Here is a 20,614-nt window from a genome sequence, read left to right on the forward strand (position 1 = left end):
AGGAAATGGGTTTGAGGTGGCTAAGTGACTTGTTACAGTCACACAGCTAGCCTAGGACCTTGTGTAGCTTCAGACTTCCCAACTCGGCAGAGTTCTCTCTGAGCATGTGCCATCCTGCCCTGGGGCCTGTTGAATTGGATTCCTAGCTGGATACTTTGGTTAGATCATATGCAAAGGTTGCTGGTTCGATCCTCAGTCAAGGAACATCCAGGCACAGATTGATGGTTCTGTCTCTGCCTTCCTCTCAAAAATCAATAAATAAAAATAAAAAACGAGTAAGTTCCAATAAGTAAGATGGAGGATCTGTGCATAGAAGGTTAGAGGTCTGAGAGGGATGTGTTTGCGGGGTAGAGGTCAGGACAGGTCAACTGGGAAGCCCTATAGGGCTGTCATCAGGGAAAGGAACAAGAGGAAGACGTCAAAACCATGTCCTGGAAAACCTTTGTCTTTATAACTACATCTTCCAGTTTATGGGAAACTAGCCCTTTGGCAGGCTGTCTCAAGAATGAGTGGAGAGGTGAGGGAGGTTAGCTGGGCCTAGCTATAGACCAGGCAGCTGCCTCATCCTGCTTTTTTAACTCCCTCACTTGAACCTGCCCCACTCCCAGCCCCAGCCAGAGGAACTGACTCAGTTTCTCTTGCTAGGGTAGGTCTGGGGATGTAGGGTAGGGGTGGGGGTGGGGGAAGGGAGTGGTGGCCACAGATGTCTTGGGGTTCCATTTGAAAAGCCAGACTCAAAAGGCCAGATCTGGTGCCCCTCCCCATTGCCTCACAATTCCACCAGCCTGTTTCACTTGTGAGATGCTGGCTCCCTCTGCTGGTAGCTCAGGGAGAGATAGATGCCTTCAATTAGGGAAGGCTGATTGTTAGGCGGGTTATTTCCTGAGTGCATGCAGTGTTTGACACTGTGCCCAGCACTGAGGACAAAGATGATGACTGCTCCTGGCAGTGGTGACCCAATATCATCTGAGAGCTATCACTATATCATAAGGGTACACAGAAACTCCCATCCCTGCAAGCAAAGGACAACCCCCCCCCCACACACACACACACACACCCTCAGCTGGAGCCTGCAAGAGAGGGGCCTGTGGCCAGGGCAATGGAAAACAAGAATCCCAAGTAAGAATCCAGGAGCTTCCGTTTACCAGTTCTGTTCTGGGAAAGAGAGAGACTTTCAGAGTCAGAGGTTTCCCTGAGCTATTTCTTTTCTTTTTTTTTAATTTTATTTATTCATTCATCTTAGAGAGGTGGGGGGAGGAGCAGGAAGCATCAACTCTTATATGTGCCTTGACCAGGCAAGCCCAGGGTTTTGAACTGGTGACCTCAGCGTTCCCGGTCGACGCTTTATCCACTGCGCCACCACTGGTCAGGCTCCCTGAGCTATTTCTAATGCTGTCCTCACTCTTCCTGCTCCTCCTCCTCACACACACATTCGACTGACCCATCACTTTTGGGATTCCCTCTGCTCTCAGAGGCCCTTTCAGGGGCCTGTGGAGTGCCAGCACTTCTGGGTGAGTGTGTGAAGGAACAGGCCAATTCAGGCTAATCTGTCAGGGGCCTTCAGTGACTTTCAGGTGCAGTCAGAGCAGAGAGAATTCAGATTGCTTTAGGCGCCAGGCTCAACTTGTGTGTGGGGGTCCCTTGAGGGGCTTATAAGGTTCTCTGGCCCCAAACCTCCCTGTGTCAACTGGTTTCCTTGCCTGGGCAGCTAGCAGTGAACAGATAATAGGCCCTAATGCTCATAAAATAAGTGTCTTCTAGACCAGACCACATGCTGGTGATGGGAGCCCTCCACCTAAGACCATGGGTGACGGGGCAGTGGTCCTCCGGGGTAAGGCAAGGCAGGTAGGAACCTGCTGTTATGGCCAGGCCCTTTCCATGCTAGAGGCCGAGAGGCCCCTGTTCAGTCTGAGATGGGACGCTGGCCCTGAGAGCTCCCTGAATGCCTGGGGTCTGCCTATCGTCCTCATCCCAACCAGCCCATAGCCAAGGTCCCTCTCACTTGGAAAAGTGGTTCTCTTTACGCCATCCTTGCCTTGTGGGGCTGGCCTTCTTTACTGTTCCACTGTGGAGAGCATACTGAATTCCCCATCAGTCACTCGCTGCCCAGTGCCAGCCCGCAAGCAGCCCCCAGAGCCTCAAGCATTGCCAAATGCTGTTTATTGGTTTGTTACACTGAAGAGTACAGTTTTTGAGCCAGAATACATATACACTCTGCTCCTCACAAAACCACTGAGTCACTAAGGCAGGCACACAACAGCCACCGTGCTTGGTGGAGGCCAAGGACTCACAGACAAGGGTGGGCAATGGGGTGGGCTGGCCCCCAAACAGGCTGTGCAGTGCCCAGGACAGGGGGGGGGCTGGGGGGGCGCTGTGCTGGATGCAGAAGGGCTGCTGGGCCATTTTCATGTTTCTCAAATGCAGGAAGTCTCCAGACCTTAGTGATTGCTGGGCAGGCCCCAGCCTGTGGCAGAGTGGCCTCCTGGCCCTGGGGCAAGGCCTGGCTTGCATGTGTTGGCAAAAGGGGGTAGGAATGACAGAACAAGCAGCATGACCCCTCCCCATGAGAAGGCTCTTCCAAGGGGGTTTCTGGGTCTCAGGCCTCTTGACAGCATAGGGAAGGCAGAGCTAGCCTTGCTTCTCACCAGCGACAAACAACGGAGACCCAAGCACCCACCTCCCTCCACTCTCAGGGACTCAGTAGATGCTTGAGATAGATGATGTACTCCCCAAGTTTTGGGGCCACGTCTGAGAGGAGGCTGTAATAGTATCACTACCCTAAAGAATCACCCTAGGACTCCTCTTGATAGGAAGTGCTCCAACCACATTCTAGATTCTCTGGCTGGCAAATGTCATTGACACACGGTTGTTAAGGATGCATATAGTGCATAAAGCAAAAACAAGGTGGCAAGAGTGAGACTACAGACACACGTGGGTGCATTGTACCGGGGTGGGGGGCACGGGGTCACCTCAGGTGGCCAAAGGCAGTGGCAGTGCTGCTGAGGTGAGCTGCTCCCACCCAGGGCCCAGCTTCTGACTGCCTCCAGTCTCAGAGAGCCCGGAAGGCAGCCCCGGAGTGCTCCCACCCAGGGCCCAGCTTCTGACTGCCTCCAGTCTCAGAGAGCCCGGAAGGCAGCCCCGGAGTGTCAGCCAAACCTGCAGACATTCTGGCTGCCCTGATGGGTTGGTGCATGCACACACACACACACACACTCTCTCTCTCTCTCTCTCTCTCTCTCTCACACACACACACACACACACATACACACTCTCTCTCTCTCTCTCTCTCTCTCTCTCACACACACACACATACTCTCTCTCTCTCTCTCTCTCTCTCTCACACACACACACACACACACACACACACACACACACACACTCTGGACCTGCAAAGGGACTCTCAGATACAGCCAAGTCACCTTGCACCACATGATCCTCACCAGGAAGGGCCCAGGCAACTATAGCCCTGATAATTCTACAGGAGCCCAGGCTGACCCAGCAGACGGTATGGGAGGCAATCCAGGCTGAGGCTGCAGGTGGCAGTGGGGTTATTTCAGGTGTTTGAGAGGGGAGCAGAGTAGGTGTTCCCCAAGTCAGCTGCTCCCTGATGCCGCCCCTCCCCATCTGGCTCTGACCTGAGGGTACCCTGGCCCCTGACTTGCCCTGCAGGACCAGAACTGCCCTGAATCGGATCCCAGGCTCACAAGCACTTTATTAGGAACAGGTGGGCAGACAGGGTTGGCTGGGAGTTGGGGCAGTCTCTGCTGTGCTGCCCCTGCACCACTCCCTGTGGGGGCCCTGGGCCCAGAGCCCAGGCTCCAGCTGGCTGCTGCCTGCGGGTCACAGCCCTCACTTGTTCTCTATAAGCATCTGCACCTTGTGGACGAGGTCCCGGGCAATCCGCAGGATCTCCTGGGCATCGTGATGCTCAGCTCGTTCTGGAGGAAACATGGATAACTGCGGGAATGTGGAGTGAGGGCAGTAGCCTGGGAGGAGCCTGTGGCTGCCCACCCTGCTTCGTTCCTACTTGCTGGACTCCTGACAGCTGCTCATGAGGAAGGGACCCGGCATTTCTGCGCCCCTCCAACCCTGCCCAGGCCAGCAGTGGGAGCCCCTATGCCCCTGCTGGGGGTAGCCCGGATGGCTGGACAAGGTCCTACCATTGAAGAACTTGATGATATCGGTGAAGTCCATGTTGTTGTCACGGATAATCTCACGGTAGGCCTCCACCAGGGCCAGGGCAATGAATAGGACAAAGTGCTCTGATGAGATGTGCTGGGCCGCCCAGATCACCTCCCACACAGAAAACACATCCTCATACAGCAGCTCTGGGGACAGTAAGGGGTTAAGGCTGAGCCACATGTGGAGACAGAGCTCCAGGGGCCCAAGTCCTGGTGTTCTCTCCATTACAGCCAGCCCAGTCCATGGAGGGGGGTTCCCTGCCTCAGGCCAAGACCGTCCTTCTCCTCAGTAATTCCTGAACACTGGGCTCCTGCAGACTCCACACTGCCCTCTTCAACTAGAGCAGCTTGGTGCTCGGGGGAGATCTGGTTTGAAAACAGTTCCCCAAACCATTACCTGAGGGTGACTTTCCACCTGTCTTCACTTTGGATTCATGTAAGATTTTAAAATCTTGATGCCCAGGCAGCCAGCCATACTACATAGTCTGAAGTTGGGTGGGGCCCAGCGCACTGGTGTTTCTAAAAAAGTTACCCAAGTGGGCCTGACCTGTGGTGGCACAGTGGATAAAGCGTCGACCTGGAAATGCTGGGGTCGCCGGTTCAAAACCCTGGGCTTGCCTGGTCAAGGCACATATGGGAGTTGATGCTTCCTGCTCCTCCCTCCCTTCTCTCTCTCCTCTCTCTCCCCCTCTCTCTCTCCTTTCTAAAATGAATAAATAAAAATTAAAAATTAAAAAACTAAAAAGTTACCCAAGCGGTTTCAAAGTTGTTAGGGTCCAGAACCACTGACTTTGGGGAAAAGGATTTTCCGCTGCTCCTGACCCCAGGCCTACCATCCAATCTTCCCCTTACCTCTTTTAAAATCCAGCAGGAACCATCGGTAGCAGAAGTAGAAGTGGGTGTAGTCTCCATTCTGATGCATCAGTTCAAACAGCTCTGAGTCCAGGATCTTATGTGAGTGGAGAAAGGGAGAAGGACTGAGCCAGTGTCGCCTCTCCCTGCCACCCCGCCATCCACCAGGCCCCTGCTGCTGTGGCGCATGGTGGCTGCTCTCCAGCCCTCTCCCAGCACCTGGGCACTGTTCTGCGGCCCCACCCACCCCTCTGGGTTGTACTCTTTTTGGAGTTCTACCGTTTTCTGGGTGTTTGATTTCATCATTAACATTACTATTCACCAGAACTTTCATGAGCACAAGCATTCACATACTAACATTCCTCCTCAATTTATAACATTGAAAACTGTGTTTTTCAGAAACAAATGTACAGATACTGAGAAAAAACTGATGGGAGAAGGTCTGGGGGGATTGGGTGGAAGGTGGAAGGATTAAGATGTACAAACTTGTAGTTACAAAACAGTCACAAGGATGTAAAGTACAGCATAGGGAATATAGTCAATAACATTGTAATAACTATGTATGGCACCAGGTGGGTCCTAGACTTATGGAGGGATCACTTTGCCTCATAAGTTAGGAATATGTCTAATCACTGTGCTGTATACCTGAAACTAATATAATACTCAGTGTCAAGGGGAATCCCAAGATGGTGGCAGAGTAGGTGGAAGTTACACTCACCTCCTACCAGTTCCAAACTGGAATTACAACTAAGTTATAGAACAATTAACCTGAATAACCAACTGAAGAGAACTAGCTGAACTGAAGAGAACCAACTAGCTGAAGAGAAGTCTTACAACCAAATATTCACAGAAGAAGCCACATCGACTGGCAGAAAGGGCTGGCCCAGCTCCCATAGTGGCTGAGAATCTAGATTATTTTAGCTGCAAAGGTACCCCCTGAGAAGTGTGGGGTCTCAACCCCATGCTGTGCTCCCCACCCTGGAGTAGCAGAGCCAGAAATAGGAGTCCATATTAACATCTGGCTGTGAATGCCAACTGTAATTGGAAATAAATTTTTTTTGAAATGAAAGAAATTAAGCTTATACATAAAAAAATCTTGGAATGTTCCCTGGCCTCCCTGTGGAAGATGGACAAGCCCAATGGCACCTGGTCACGTGTCCACAGGTGGCTGCAGACCTCACCTGGATGAGGGAGCGCATGTTAGCAAAGTGGGTATCCATGGCGCCCCCATTGGGGAAATTCTGGCTCATCCTCTTCATGAGGTGGCTGAAACAGCTGTAGGCTAGCTGATCTGAGGAGAGACAGGAGTGAGGCCATAGGGCAGGACACCTCACTTCACAGGGGGTGTCCTGTGGCTCAGAGGACAGGGCTGGCTAATATCCCCACCCATCTAGACCTAGTAGCCTTCTTTCCTTCTCCAGCTTAGGTCAGCCCAACCCTGAGACCATTCCAGGAACACTCCTCCTTTCCCTGGCCCGGCCCTCACCGTTATCAAGGATGACCAGGAGCGGTGCCAGCAGATCACACATGCCCTGGACATAGCCCATGTCCAGGTGTTCCCACACGTAGCTGAAATGCCAGGGACAGAGTCACTGTGGGTGTATGCCATCCTCCCCTCCCCTCAGGAGTCCCCAGGGAGACGGCCCCTAGAGCGGCCAGCTACCCAGAAGTCAGCCTTCCCGTGACCCTACAGCACTGGGAGTGCAATGGTGACCAACCCACAGCCCCTGTCCCCAAGCCACTCAGGGTTCAGGGAAAGACAGTGCTGGGGTGGGGGAAGCCATGGAAAGAGGAAACAGATAGGGCTTCCTGAAGTGTGGCCGGGCTGCAGACCTCCAAGAGTGGAGGGGGCTGAGGCACGGCACTGCAGGGAAAAAGTGTTCCAGACAGAGGGAGTCCAGCGTGATTCCGTGCCGGGGAGGGAGCAGGGCACCTCAGACCTAACCTTTCACGGAGCAGGGTCCCTGCCTCCCACCCTGAGCCCTGCCCTACAATGGCACCTGCACATGATGTCTCTGAGCCTCTCGAGGTTGCAGGGTGTGAAGTACCAGTAGTTGCGGTCACATCGCAGCACGTCCTTGTCTATGCGGTGCAGATTTAAGGCCACGGTGTCCAGTAGTTCTATCTGAAAGAGGGGAGGGCCCTCAAGGCTGAGCTGGGAGCCAGAGGTGCTGCCCACAGGAGTGCAGCAAAGGCAGGCAGGGAGCCAAGGGACCCTGAGAACAAAGTCCTCTGGGGATGCTGAGAGATGGGCTCAGGACCCTCCAAGATAGTCAGGGCATCCCCCATCTTCCACCCGCCAGCTTGTCCCCACGCCTCGGGGACCAGCTGAGAACAGTGCCTGGAAACTTCCACGTACAGTGTAGGCAGTGGCGCACACAGCCGCGAGCTCCTCCCCCGCATCCAGCTCTCTGGCCCCAAAGGCCTTCTCCTGGCTGGGATCTTGGGGCTCGGAGAAAGCATGGACTGCAGGAACCAGCCCGTCGGAGCCTTCCTCCCCACTGCAGTCCTCCTCGAAGCCCACACTCGGCCCCTCATCTATGCTTGACTGGATGCCCGAGGCCACGGAGTAATTGCGAGATGAAGGCAGTCCCGAGTCTGGAGAATCAAACTCCACTGACTGCTGCTGCTCCACCATGGCAGTGCCCTGGGGCCCTGCTCCTGGTTCCTCCTCAGGCTCTGGTCTGGAATCCTTAGTGCCTGGGGGCTTTGGGGGCTCCAGGTCATCCACAGAGATAAATACCTGGGGGACAGAACAGATGGTGGGGCTCACACCTGCACTCCAGCACCTTCCACCACCTTCCCTCAGCTCAGTGTCTCCTTCCTGGGGTCAGAATGAGGGAGAGGGGTGCAGAGTTCTCTTCACACCTCCCACTTCCACCCCATGGCCTCCAACATGGCCAACTCTGGGCGCCAAGTCTCCCCTTTGAGCCAGCTGACCAGGTGGAGAGAAATCGGCTTCTAGGCAAACAGGAAGACTTCAGCCCTATCCAGTCCCCTCCTCTGGCTTCTTCCTAGGGCCTGAGGAAAAGCGAAACACTCTAGGCTTCTTGTGGCTGCTGCAGAGAAGGAGGGGGACCGGAGGCCTGGATACTCAATGGACCTCGATGGCCAGTGTGAGCAGTGTCATTCTCAAACACCTGAAGCCATGAGGCTGCCTCAGGTCAGGAGGGCTCCTCTGTGTTGGTGGGGCTGTGGGGCAGCCCGGCGGGAGAGCGGGCTGGAGGCGTTAGGAAAAACAAGTTCTTTCTTACTGTCTGTACTGACTGGTCAGCAGAATAAGGCAGGAAATTTTTCTAGCAAGTACCTGATTAGTTTTATTAGCCACAGACAAGCTGAGGAGAGGTAAGAAGTGAAAGGAAACAGTTTGCTGATTGGAAACAGGCCATCACCATGGACAAGTCACATGGAAAAGAAGAGAGACATATGCTGACTGGTTTTTACTTCTTTTTTTTTCTATTTGGACTATGTATGTCAGGGGTCCTCAAACTTTTTATACAGGGGGCCAGTTCACTATCCCTCAGACCGTTGGAGGGCTGGACTATAAAAAAACTATGAACAAATCCCTATGCAAGGCCCTGGCTGGTTGGCTCAGTGGTAGAGCGTTGGCCTGGCGTGCAGAAGTCCTGGGTTCGATTCCCGGCCAGGGCACACAGGAGAAGCGCCCATCTGCTTCTCCACCCCCCCCCCTCCTTCCTCTCTGTCTCTCTCTTCCCCTCCCGCAGCGAGGCTCCATTGGAGCAAAGATGGCCCGGGCACTGGGGATGGCTCCTTGGCCTCTGCCCCAGGCGCTGGAGTGGCTCTGGTCGTGACAGAGCGATGCCCCGGAGGGGCAGAGCATCGCCCCCTGGTGGGTGTGCTGGGTGGATCCCGGTCGGGCGCATGCGGGAGTCTGTCTGACTGTCTCTCCCCATTTCCAGCTTCAGAAAAATACAAAAAAAAAAAATCCCTATGCACACTGCACATATCTTATTTTAAAGTAAAAAAAAAACAAAACAAAAAAAAACAGGAACAAATACAATACTTAAAATAAAGAACAAGTAAATTTAAATCAACAAACTGACCAGTATTTCAATGCGAACTATGGGCCTGCTTTTGGCTAATGAGATGGTCAATGTCCAGTTCCATATTGTCACTGCTAGCCATGACAAGTGATATGAGGTGCTTCCGGAGCCGTGACACATACATCCCGTGTCACCAGAAGTAGTACTGTACGTGAGCAATGCCGTGCTTTACTCCTCTCACTGACCACCAATGAAAGAGGTACCCCTTCTGGAAGTGTGGCGGGGGCGGATAAATGGCCTCAGGGGGCCACATGCAGCCTGGGCCGTAGTTTGGGGACCCCTGATGTAAGTAAAGGGATGCTAAAAGTTTTCACTTTGTGCAAAAAGCATGAAATGCTGTTGGGTTAGGATCAGGTAAGGTCACGGTGTGGAAGCAATCCGAGGTCTCAGACCAGTGCTAGCGCTGCTCTCTGTGAGCCAAACAGCTGGTGGTGACCGGGCTACTATAGATCCACAGAGGAAAAATATGCTCATAAACAGGGGATTAAGAACAAAGCACACGAAAAGGAGATGAGCCTTGGTAGTTATATTTCTCACTCCAGCGTGAATTTTCTGTTAATATCAGTAAGGATTTAGAAAAAGTGGCAAGACTGTGTATTATCTAAATAAAGTGCCTCTTTTTTTTTTTTAAGTGAGAAGAGGGAAGACAGAGAGACTCCAGCATGTGCCCGACCAGATCCCCCTGGTGACCCCCATCTAGGGCTGATGCTCTGGCCATCTGGGGCCCATGCTTGCTGCTGAGCTATTTAGCACCTGAGGCAGAAAGCCATCCTCAGCACCTGGGGCCAATGCACTAGAACCAATCGAGCTATGGCTACAAGAGGAGAAGGGAGAGAGAGAAAGAGAAGGGGGAAAGGGAGGGCAGGAGAAGCAGATGATCTTCTCCTGTGTGCTGTGACCAGAAATCAAACCCAGGAGACCCATACGCTGGGCTGACACTCTAACACTAAGCCAACCGACCAGGGCCTAAAGCACCAATTTTAAAGAAAAAACTTAAGTTAATAAAAGAGTGTCCTTCAAACTGAGACTTCTTATCACTCCTGATTGGGCCCAGCAGCCACACTGTGGGACTTGTTCCTCTAACGGCAGGGGTGATGCCACAAGAACCAGGCAGGCTCTGAACCAGCTTTGCATAGTCAGCTGTGTAAGACAATGAAAATGCCACAGAGCTAGGGAGACCTCGCCAGGAGACACCAATAGCACCACTCTAAGTGCTGCCCTGGTCTCTAGCAACAGCTCTCAGTGAAGCCTCTGCAATCAAAGGATAGTAGAGTTGAAACTGGACACCGAGGTCCAGAGATGGGAAGACAAGTCACTCATCTTGTTAGCAGTGGACCTGGGACTAGAACCCAGGGCTGCCTATTCTAAGCCTTGAGGATTCTCTATGGGGAAGGCTTCCCTAATCCCTATAAATCCATTTTTCCCTGCTAGTCCACTAAAACAGGACACAATGCACACTGTCTCACACTATTCCTGCAACACCCAGAAAAGTGGGCAGCAGGAGATAGTCATCCTATTTTTCAGTGAAAGGGACACACAGACACATTAAGCCATTCTCCCCGGACTCCACTACCAGTGAGTGCTGGAGGCCGGGCTGGTGCCGGGACTCCTGCATGTCAAGCACTGGAGGCTCTCACCCCATCCCCTGCCCCGCCCCCCCCCTCCCGCCCCGTCTGGCTCACGTCATTGCTGATGGTGGAATCTCGGTGGATGAGGTGCTGCACGTGGCTGTCGATGCTGCTGCCCGAGGACAACTTGGTGAGTGTGGCTGGGTGAGCCTCCCGCTCCCGCTGCTTCACCACCACTTCGCAGGCTTTCCACTCTGCCAACACCTGCCGGTACCTCGCTGCCACCGCTGCGTCCACCTGTACTCGGACCACACCATGACCATGGGGGAGGGTGCACCGGCCCTCCTCTGCAGGGGCTGGGATGGCTTGGGCCTAGCAGTGAGGACAGTGGGTCATTGCTGCTAACATCTTCCTCTGCCATGTTTCTTTCCATCTGGGGAGGAACTAAGCCTTCTGAGACCCCCACCCTTGGGTCTTCTGGTCGCCCTCCCCATCTCCCTATCCCTACGGAATGGGCTCCCCTTACCTGCTCCATCTCCTTCTTGCTCATGCCAAACGTGTAGTGGCCGAGCAGAAAGGGCCAGACGTCCTTGCGGATCTCGTGCTCCACACCTCCGTAGTAAACCTGCCGCAGTAGCTCCAGCTCCTTATAGTTCTGAGGGACCCAAGGGAGGAAAGACTGTGCAGTCCCCACAGTCCCTGTGGCCCTGCTGGGTGACCCCACCCCGTGGAGAGCTGGGGCTGGGAGCTCTGCTGAAGTTCAGGGAAACCCTGCTTTGGGGCAGTCACATCCTCCCCACCCCAAGTTAGACCTGGATGAGACCTCCTCAACCCCCCTCCTTCCAAGGCAGAAATGGAACCTAGAATGGTGCAGATTTGTCCAAAGTTATGGAAGCAGAACGGACTTCCCCTCCAGTGCCCGTCCCATGGAAACCCACAGCCTCAGCTGTCTAAGATTCTACCATGGTCCGGGCCACTCCAAGGCCACCAGTCTGGGCCTTTCAACCCCGACAATGACTACATTTCGCCTGAATGCCCAGGTGGCCTGTGAAAGCTGCTCCCAGAGCAGACTTACGGCTCTCACTGCTGCCCGCCCCAGCCCCTGGTCCCGGTCCCTGGCCCCGGCACCCAGAGTGTGCACCTTTTCATCCTTCTGGTATTTGCTCCACACATCCTTGGTGAGACCCCCTGAGGCCCCTGGGGGCCGGGTGGGCGGGATGATGTTGTGATGCACCAGTGCTGACAGGTGGGTCCGCACTGTGGACAGGTGGCGGCAGTATGCCAGCCCTGGGGGCGGGAGGGAGCCATGAGGCTGTGACCATGGGGCCTCCCCCTGCCCCTGCCTCATGTGACCACACCTCACCCCACACTCACAGCCGTAGAAGGCCCGGGACACGATCTGCCTCTTCATGTTCTCACATAGTAGCCTGAGGGGCAACCTGTGGAATCAGTCTGGCTTAGAGAGCTGTGGCTCTCCTGGTGGGAGGAGGGCGGCGAGAAGTAAGGGCATTCGGGTGATGCGCAAGTAGGGTCCATAGCCTGGCAGCAGGTCAGTGGCCTCCAACTACCCAGCGGACCTTGGGCAACAAACTTCACTATATGTTAGTGAATTTTGGTTTCCCCAAGTGAAAAATAAAGAGATCCACCTGAGTCTTCAGAAGTAGCAGGTAAAAAGAAGTAACCAGTCCAATGAAGCAGCCGGCAAAAGCATCCAGCGCTGGCACGTGATCCTTACACAAACGCCGTTCCCATGCCATTCCGGCACATAGCCCATGCCCAGGTATCTGCTGTGTGTCCCCAGACATTCACCCCTCCCCTTTCACACTGGGAAGAGGAGCTCACAAGTACTGGGCACCTACTATGTGCCAGACAAGCTCCAGGTACTCATATGGGTTATACACCTCACTTAGTCCTCATAAGTACCTTAAGAAGCAGGTGGTATGACCCCAATTTCACAGATGAGGAAACTGAGGCTCATAGAAACTCAGTTACTTGCCAAAATCACATGGGTAGCAGAAATGAATATTGAACCCAGTTCTGACCAACTTGGGGCCACCATGTCAGGCAAGTGACACAGCCCCTAAAGACAGACTGGCACAGGCCTGACCTGTGGTGGCGCAGTGGATAAAGCGTCGACCTGGAATGCCGAGGTCGCCAGTTCAAAACCCTGGGCTTGCCTGGTCAAGGCACATATGGGAGTTGATGCTTCCTGCTCCTCCCTCCCCCTTCTCTCTCTCTCTCTCTCTCTCACTCTCTCTCCTCTCTAAAAATTAATAAAAAAGAAGAAATTAAAATAAAATAAAATAAAATAAATAGAATTTATTATAAAAAAAAAAAAAAAGACAGACTGGCACATACATGGATGTATACACTCACGCAGAGGTGTTCTCCCTGCCCACTCACCGGTCAGGGACACAGCTGCAGTGACTGGGAGTTGCATATGGGGAGCTCCTGGTGGAACAGGAGAGGCAGGAGGAGCCCTGGCTATACAGGGGTTCTAGGTGCCAGGATGGCGGGCTGGGCCCAAAGCCCTGCATCTCGATCATGTCACCAGCATCTGAGGACAGGAAGGGGGCCGTGGTCAGGACCTGGCAGGCCTTCTCCCCCAGCCACCCTGCAGCATGCCCACCTCTGTGCCCAGAGCTGCAGCATGAAGTCACCCTGGGGAGAACCACGGGGTGGTGCCTGCCTGGTTCAGAGCCCAGAGATGGCAATGGCGGAGAGGGAGTGCCTGACACTTCCCAGGCTCCACCTAACTTTTCTGCATGTGATAGAATGACTGAGTTGTGGATGATTGTGTCTGTTCACTCCATCTTGCTATCAGTGATGGAAAATACTTGCTTTTCTAGAGGAAAGGAAGTGAGAGAAGAAACAACAAAACCCTGAGCTCCTTAAAATGCCACCAGCTAGCTTGGCCTTTGATGATTCAGCCTGGTCCTTTTGGACAAACTCTGAGAGACACAGGAAGATGTCTAACCCGAAACACTGCAAACTGTGAACCTTCCTATGCCAAGAGTCTCCACTGATCAAAGTCCCGAGTACCCCTGAGGGTTCCAGATCTGGAAGCCAATGGCTGAGGAGGGTCAGGGCTTCCTGCCCAGGCCAGGCACCCCTGCTGCCAGCTCCTGTGGGTCCTTTCTGAGCTCTCCATCCTTGCCTAGCCTGGCTGCCAGGCCACCACAGGGATGAGGATGGTAGCTGGGCACACAGTTCCACCATCCAGAAGAATGTCCCCAGGTGCAGCCTTAGAAGACAGCTCCTCAGACACATCTACACCAAAAGTAGATGGAACCTTCTCAGCCAGCCCAGCTGGTCTGAATCAGAACTCAAGACATCGAGAGCTTCTAGGGCTCAAGTGGGACAGGGCACACTGCTCATGGGGGACTCTGGCAAGTCCAGGGAGCCACAGAGATGAAGCAAAGTGAGGGCAGGAAGTGGAAGGACAAGGAGATGGTGCTAGGAGGGAGGGAGGGAACAGAGGAGTAAAGAATAAGGAGAGGGAGCTGTGTGTGTGTGTGTGATGATGACTTCTTCAAGCAGCATTTCTTCCTGCAAACCATGGCCTGGGCCCTGGCCTGCTTGTGTGGAGCAGACCAAGGCCTGGTTTCTGTGGGAGCCAGACTCCAGCTCTGAGTGTGCCTTGGTGGGAGGCGCTGAGCTGAGCCCCCTCCAGTCCCCTCAGGGGCTGCCTGTCTTGGCTGGGAATCTCTTCCCAGATCCAAGGTGGGATTTTTGTAGAGATCTGGTCCTTCAGCTCCACCAGGAGGTAAATTAAGGGTATGTACTTGGTGTGGAGGGGCTGCAGCTCTGGGAATGAGGTGTTAGAAGCCATGCTGAAGACTGGGAAAAAGGAAGGGGGGACAAATGCAAGTGGGCGGGGCAGGAGCCCAGCTAGTGCCCTTAGAGCAGGCAGGAGAGAGGCCAGTTCTGAGAGGTGCTGGGGTGGGAGCAGGCCCAGCCAGGCAGGCAGCAGGCGGCAGGCGGGGGTGAGGGGGACAGGGGGATAGAGGGCAGAGGGTGGGCACACAGGGAAACGAGCTCATGCCCAGAAAGCAGGGCTCAGCCAAGGCAGGTCTCCTGGGTCAATGCTCTTCACCTTAATTCTCCAGGAAGGAGCTGAACCAGCCAGCATTGAACACTGCATCCCTGAATTAGCCCAGTGCAGACAGCCGGGGCTCTGGAGTGACTGGGCAAGGGGCAGCAGGCAGGACGGGGACTCTGCTGGGTCAGCTTTGACTCTGACTCTCTCCTCTGAGCTTGAGGAAAGTTTGAAGCAAAACAATCAAGGTGGTTGAACCCCACAGCCCCTAAGACTCCGAGTGAAAGGTGCTCGGCCTGGAGCAGAATTAGAGTGAACAGCATCTCTGCTCTGTGGGGAGGCAGCAGGAGAGGGAGGGGGGGAGGAGAGGAAAGTCTGGACACCCGCCACTCGATTCACATGCACAAGTCAAGCATGTTGCAGGCCTGGAAAGCAATGGCTAGCAGGACAGACTCAACAGTGTTGTCATTATGGACTGGAGGGGAGGCAGGGGCTCTCACACCACCTCCCCAGCCACCCGCTGATTCTACTCTCGTGCCTCCTCCTCTTTCCCAAGCACTGGAGTCCCAGGGGTTGCATACTGGCATACTGGGTAGGTCTGGCCCCCTAGTTCCCCAAGAGGATGCCCAGACAAGCCCTGGGGCCTCTGCACCCTGCAGGCCTGGAGATTTCTCTGACCCTGGAGTCCTCAGCATTAAAACTAGTCAAGGATGGGCTTCCTATCACTAAGTCTTCCAAGGCAGGGGCCTGGCGGGGAGCCCCCAATCTCTAGCCTGACTACCAGTTCGTGGGGGTAAGAAGGGTCAGCCTGGGCCCTCCTGACAGCCTTCCCACACTGCTTAAAGTCAGTTACCTATAATAAGCATCAGCCCAAGCTCAGGCTTGTAAGGAACCAGATGGCAGGCCGTGTGCAGGCAATCAACATCACAAGCGAAGTCTCCCCACGTTCCTGCCCGGGCTGCCTGCAGGTCCTACTGCAATGGCTGGGAGGGCAGACACGAAGGCTGGGACGTGGGAAGTAAGGGGGCAGCTAGCAGGGCTGGGCTGAGGGTGTGCTAGGTGTGTTCTAGGACATGGACGTGGTTGCCCAGGGACAGGGAGACCCCTTATTGGTGGCTGGGCTAAGGAACTGGACTCTTTGACAGAACTTTGGGGAAGCATAAGGGAAGTGTCACATATTCTTAGACAGCCTCTGTAGGGGCTGGGAAAAGGGAGGAGAAATTAATTCTGTGGTATGGGAATGGGGACATTCCCCTCAACTCCAAGAGAGCTGGCCCTTCATAGCCAAAATCCACTGAGCACCCCAGCCTAGCCCTCCAGGTTCCCAGGCTGGTCCCATTCCAAGAAGAGAGTGGGGTCCCCTTTCCACCAGCCTAGCTCTGTCCATGGGTGATGGACAGAGCAGCTGTGGGCACTGGGCTGTGTCATTCATAATTAAGGGACTCTACAACTATGTACTCTGGAGGGTGGAACACACCTGACTTACATCCCTGGCAGATATTTCTAGATTTCACACTAAAGCACCAGGCAGTGCCTGCTGGGTAAACTGAGCCTTGGATTTCATTCCATGGTGGCCCCAACCCTCAGCTGACGCACTGGTGACTTCTGTCTGCATGAGCTCTCCAGGCCCTACGCCTGCCCAGAGGGGCCTGGTGCTTCTGTCCTGTTTCCACTGAGTCAGGAGTCAGAGGCACAGGGCGCAGAGGCCGGTCTGCTCAGCCAGCAGGAAGGAAAGAAAGAAAGAAACACTGTCTTGGGTTTGCCTACATGACCCCCAGGAGTGGGAACAGGGCTCAGATAGCCACTCAGGGTTTCCAGGGGGCAGCCGGATCATCAGATCTTTCCCGAGTGGGTCTCTTCTCTCTCCTGACAGACTCAGTGGGGAGCCCAGAGGCAACTGCATTTTGTCCCAGCCCTTCTTCTTGCCAGCACCACCTTCTGCCCTCCCTGATCTGCCTCCGGATGAAAGGGGACCACCCTGGGTGCAAGTCCCATAATGCCAACACTGCCGTTTGAGCCCCTGCGGTGGGTGGCAGGTGGGCCCAGGGGGGTGGGGCAGAGGGATAGGGTGGGTCAGGGAGAAGGGGAGGGATAAAAACCTTTCATCGGATTGGGAGCTGTGAGGTTCCGCGAGCAGATCATTGAGAGCATCGCGTGCAGTTTATCCTCCTCTTCCTCATCATCGTCCACCGAGGCCGCGCGGCTGGCCGCTAGGTGGTGGTAGTTAATAGTGACTGCTCAAAGAGAACAGCGAGAGAGGCAAAGCATGAGAACCCAGTCCTGGGGCGAGATGACTGACTCGGTCCTCAGGGGGAGCAGAATGGAGTCTGCGTCACCTTGAGCCTGTGGGGCCTGGAAGGGGGGGAGGGGGGACCCGAGAGTCTGTTGAAGATTTACTGGGGAGAGTAGGGAAGAAAGTGGGGAGACGACAGCAGCTACAGAGCTCCACTCTTTGGATGAGGCCCTCTCTAGAAAGAACAGAAAAGAGAACTGATGGGGGGAAGTCAGGGTAGTGAAAGACCAGGCCAGCGGGACAAGGCCGGCGGCTCAGGGGCTCTTCAGCCCTGGCTCAGGCTGGGCACGACGGCTGGCAGATGGATCAGCCCTGGCTCAGGCTGGGCATGACGGCTGGCAGATGGAACCTGATCGTTCTTCAGCTTGTGTCAGGGTCAGGCTGGGGTCAGATCTGACGATTACCCCAAGTCCCCCTCCTCAGACTAGGAAGCCAACCTTCTCCATGGGTTTCCTAGAGCTGCCCTCGAGGAGCCCGAGTCACCCCCTGGGTTTCAGCTCCTTGGCACCCTGGCTTGCCCTTCAGGGAAGTCGATCTTGAAGTGAAGTGACCAGAAATGGGAAATGCCAAGGCTTGAAGCAAGTAAGTACAAACTGAGTCATCTAAACCAAGCAAGAGCCTGAGACTAAATACCGGGCTTGCAAATCCATTCTGGCAGTAGCTGTGTCTCCTAGTCAGGTACAACAGGGAGGGGAGGGGGTCCCCACGTCTTGGCCCTCCAAGCCTGTAGGGACTGCTTGTGCTGTGGCTGTGTGTTTGCAGTCTGGGTAATCGGTTAGTACAAAGACAACATGTTGACAACTTATTGGCACAAGTTAGAAAATTTAGGGAGCAGGTGGTCTGGCTGGCAAATGCTCTGGGCTGGCAAATTCCTTGACCTTCTTCCCAAGATTGGTGAGTCTGGCCCAGGGAAACCTGTGGGGAGCAGAGCACGCTGACCAGAAAGGGAACTCTGTTGGTAGATCCCTATTAGGGCCCAGAGGTGTACGTCCAGGAGGGACAGGACCCACGATCGCCAAGCCATCTTTCAGCGCCCCTCCCCCAGCTGCAAGTCTCACCCTCCTCAGATGCACTGCGACTGCAGTCACAGCTCCTCTCATCAGGAGCTGGTTTGAGAGGGTTCTGGTGGTAGCGCAGTCAGTGAAAGATTTGCACCACCCAGAAAGCAGCACTGATCCTGCAGGCCGGCCACCTTGTGCAGGCCAGGCAGCGGGCCGCGGTGGAACAGAGGTCTCACTTCCTGGATCTAGGCTCGTCACATTTTTTTCACTGAGGCAGGGCATGAAAGGATGACTAAGAGAATATTGTATAGAGACACCTGGATCAGCTGAGCCAAGAGTGTCGGCATGACAAGGGAAGGGCAAGAACAGGTAGAAGAGAAGCGAATTCTCAGGGGGACGATCTGCGGGAAAAAAGGTCCAACGAGAGGCTGAGTCCTCAACCGCTGATCTGAACCTGGCCTGGTCAGGGGACCTTGCCTGCTACCTCTCCTGGGTGATGCTGTGCCCCCCTAAACCTCCCTGAGCATCTCCCTCTTCCACAGAAGTGGGGGACACTCACTGTGCTCGTGCCTGTGTCCAGGGTAAATGATCCGAAACACATAGTCTGTGGCCCACCCTGTGCCCGTCTCGTCTACATCCGCGGACCGCATGCTGCCGCGTTTCCGGAGCCTGGGGAACACCTTCCCCTGGGGAGGAAGAGGTGGGCAGTCAGCCTGTCAGGGCAGAGTTCTGTTCCAGGTGCCCGCCCAAGGCTGCTCCCCAGAACTCCCTGTGGGGAGAGGGTGGGAGGAGGGCGGGGAACACACCGCATCTATCCCTTCACCTGAGCCTCCCAAGCCCTGAAATACCTTTCCCTGCTGGGTCCAGAGCGGGGGCTCCAGCTGTCCTTGAGGCAGAAGCCCATTCTCCAGGCAGGATAAAAAAGACAGCAGGTGTCCCCCCTGTGGGAAGTGCAGCGGTGGCCTCTGGATGCCGTCCTGGTTCACCAGGACGAGTGTGCCACCATTCCCTGTGGTGGGGGGTGAACATGGGTGAGGGAAGCTGGGCCTCTGAGGCCTCCTGGCCATCACTGTAGCCCAGCTGGCCAGGCCCCCAGACTGGGTGGGAGGACAGCGGGGCCAGAGTGGCCATCACTGTAGCCCAGCTGGCCAGGCCCCCAGACCGGGCGGGAGGACAGTGGGGCCAGAGTGGCCATCACTGTAGCCCAGCTGGCCAGGCCCCCAGACCGGGTGGGAGGACAGCGGGGCCAGAGTGGGAATGACGAAAGGAGGACAAGACATCCCGTGGGCCATGCACACATGTGACTGAGAAAAGGAAGTCTCTTTTCCCTCAGCCCCGATGCCCAGGACAAGGGAGGCTCACTTTGCTGGTGGCAGTGGATGCAGACAATCTGGCTGAAGGGCACAACCAAGGCATAGTCCCAATAAACACTGGAAAGAAACCAGATTGGGTCACTGTGTCCCAAGACCAGCCACCCTGCCTTCCTCAGCTCCCGGCCCCAATACCTGTGGAACTACCCTGAGGGCAGGATGGACATAGCCGAGAGGCGACCTCAGCCGGCCATGCCCCTCCGGGCTCCGTGCTGCCCTCATGGCACAGAGCCTGGCAGTCTCAGGTGCCTAGAGCTTGGCTCAGGCAAAGCTCCTGATTCCCAGGCCTGGCTGGATCTTAGAGAGCTCGGGAGTATCTCCAGCCAACCTCTCTCTGTAATTCTTGGCACAAGATAAAGTGTGAGGCCTGTCTCCTGGAACAGGCTAAGTGTCCCCATCACCTTGCCTGGTGGCAAGCCCTACAGTCCTTCCATTGCTCCTGGGAGTGCGTCCCAAAGCCCCCACCTCTTTTCCAGCTCGGAGTCCCCCAGAGTCCCATTCATGAGCTGGTTAGGAGTCCACTTCAGAGTCAGGCTCTCTGCAGACTGGTGCAGGGAGAGGTAGCCAGGAACAGCCTCCATGTCCTCCTTCTACAGGGAGGAGACACACAGAAGACAGATGATGAGGGACTGAGGCTCCCAGTGATGGCCTACGGAAAATGAGGTCCAGGTAGGAGTGCGGGAAGCCAAGCTAGCCCAACCACGGGACCCTGGGACGGGGGCCAGGAGGAAGTAGGGCAGAACGCGAGCCACACGCAGATGTGGGCATAGCTTCTTCCTCGCTTGCCTTGTGCCACTGGCTCTGCCCTTTCAGCCTCCTGGGTGCCAGGTGTGTCCTGGGCCAGCCATTTACAAGCTGGGTGTTCACCCTGCCTGCTGGCTGCCGTCCCTATCCCTGGATGGCCTGGTTCTCAGCCAGAGCAGATGTCATTTCTGGCTTCTACCGGATCAAGACTGGGCATGAAACAGTGAAGTGGGGCTGAGGCCATTCTCCCTTTTCTCTCTGGCCAAGCCCCTAAGAAAGGGAAGAACGTGGCTGGAAGGTTCCAGTCCTGGGGCCCTGGGAAGAGGGAGATGAGAGGTGAGCACTAGGCTTTCCTACCGGCTGCACCAGCACGTTGTTCTTGCCATAGAGCAGCCGTGTCCTGGAGTTCTGGTGCAGGGACTCCACGTACTCGCGGGCGCAGGCAGCGAGCCTGTCCTCCGATGTGCTGCCGCTCGAGTGCCGCTTCCGGATCTGCACGAAG

General features: G+C 55.1%; 1 protein-coding gene across 4 annotated transcripts in view; it reads right to left on the reverse strand.

Annotated features, from left to right (window-relative positions):
- Positions 1-3,079: 3,079 nt before the first annotated feature.
- SGSM2 (small G protein signaling modulator 2) overlaps positions 3,080-20,614 on the reverse strand; it is a 39,966-nt gene continuing 22,431 nt past the window's right edge. Inside the window, exons 7-25 of one of the 4 annotated variants that reach the window (XR_010748886.1) lie at positions 20,470-20,604; positions 19,834-19,958; positions 19,361-19,428; positions 18,847-19,007; positions 18,558-18,684; positions 16,804-16,938; positions 13,069-13,222; positions 12,040-12,104; positions 11,807-11,952; positions 11,192-11,320; positions 10,780-10,962; positions 7,393-7,776; positions 7,034-7,158; positions 6,520-6,602; positions 6,215-6,324; positions 5,034-5,130; positions 4,161-4,328; positions 3,387-3,938; positions 3,080-3,276 (exon numbers count right to left, since the gene is read on the reverse strand). Coding sequence is in view for 2 of the 4 variants with exons in the window: in XM_066363496.1 (XP_066219593.1) it covers positions 3,850-3,938; positions 4,161-4,328; positions 5,034-5,130; positions 6,215-6,324; positions 6,520-6,602; positions 7,034-7,158; positions 7,393-7,776; positions 10,780-10,962; positions 11,192-11,320; positions 11,807-11,952; positions 12,040-12,104; positions 13,069-13,222; positions 16,804-16,938; positions 18,558-18,684; positions 18,847-19,007; positions 19,361-19,428; positions 19,834-19,958; positions 20,470-20,604 (2,484 nt within the window). In the remaining 2 variants the exon portion in view is untranslated. The other 3 variants (XR_010748885.1, XM_066363496.1, XM_066363497.1) reach the window with 3 other exon arrangements.

Source organism: Saccopteryx leptura, chromosome 2, assembly GCF_036850995.1.
Source record: "Saccopteryx leptura isolate mSacLep1 chromosome 2, mSacLep1_pri_phased_curated, whole genome shotgun sequence".
In the NCBI taxonomy this organism is placed as follows: Eukaryota; Metazoa; Chordata; class Mammalia; order Chiroptera; family Emballonuridae; genus Saccopteryx; species Saccopteryx leptura.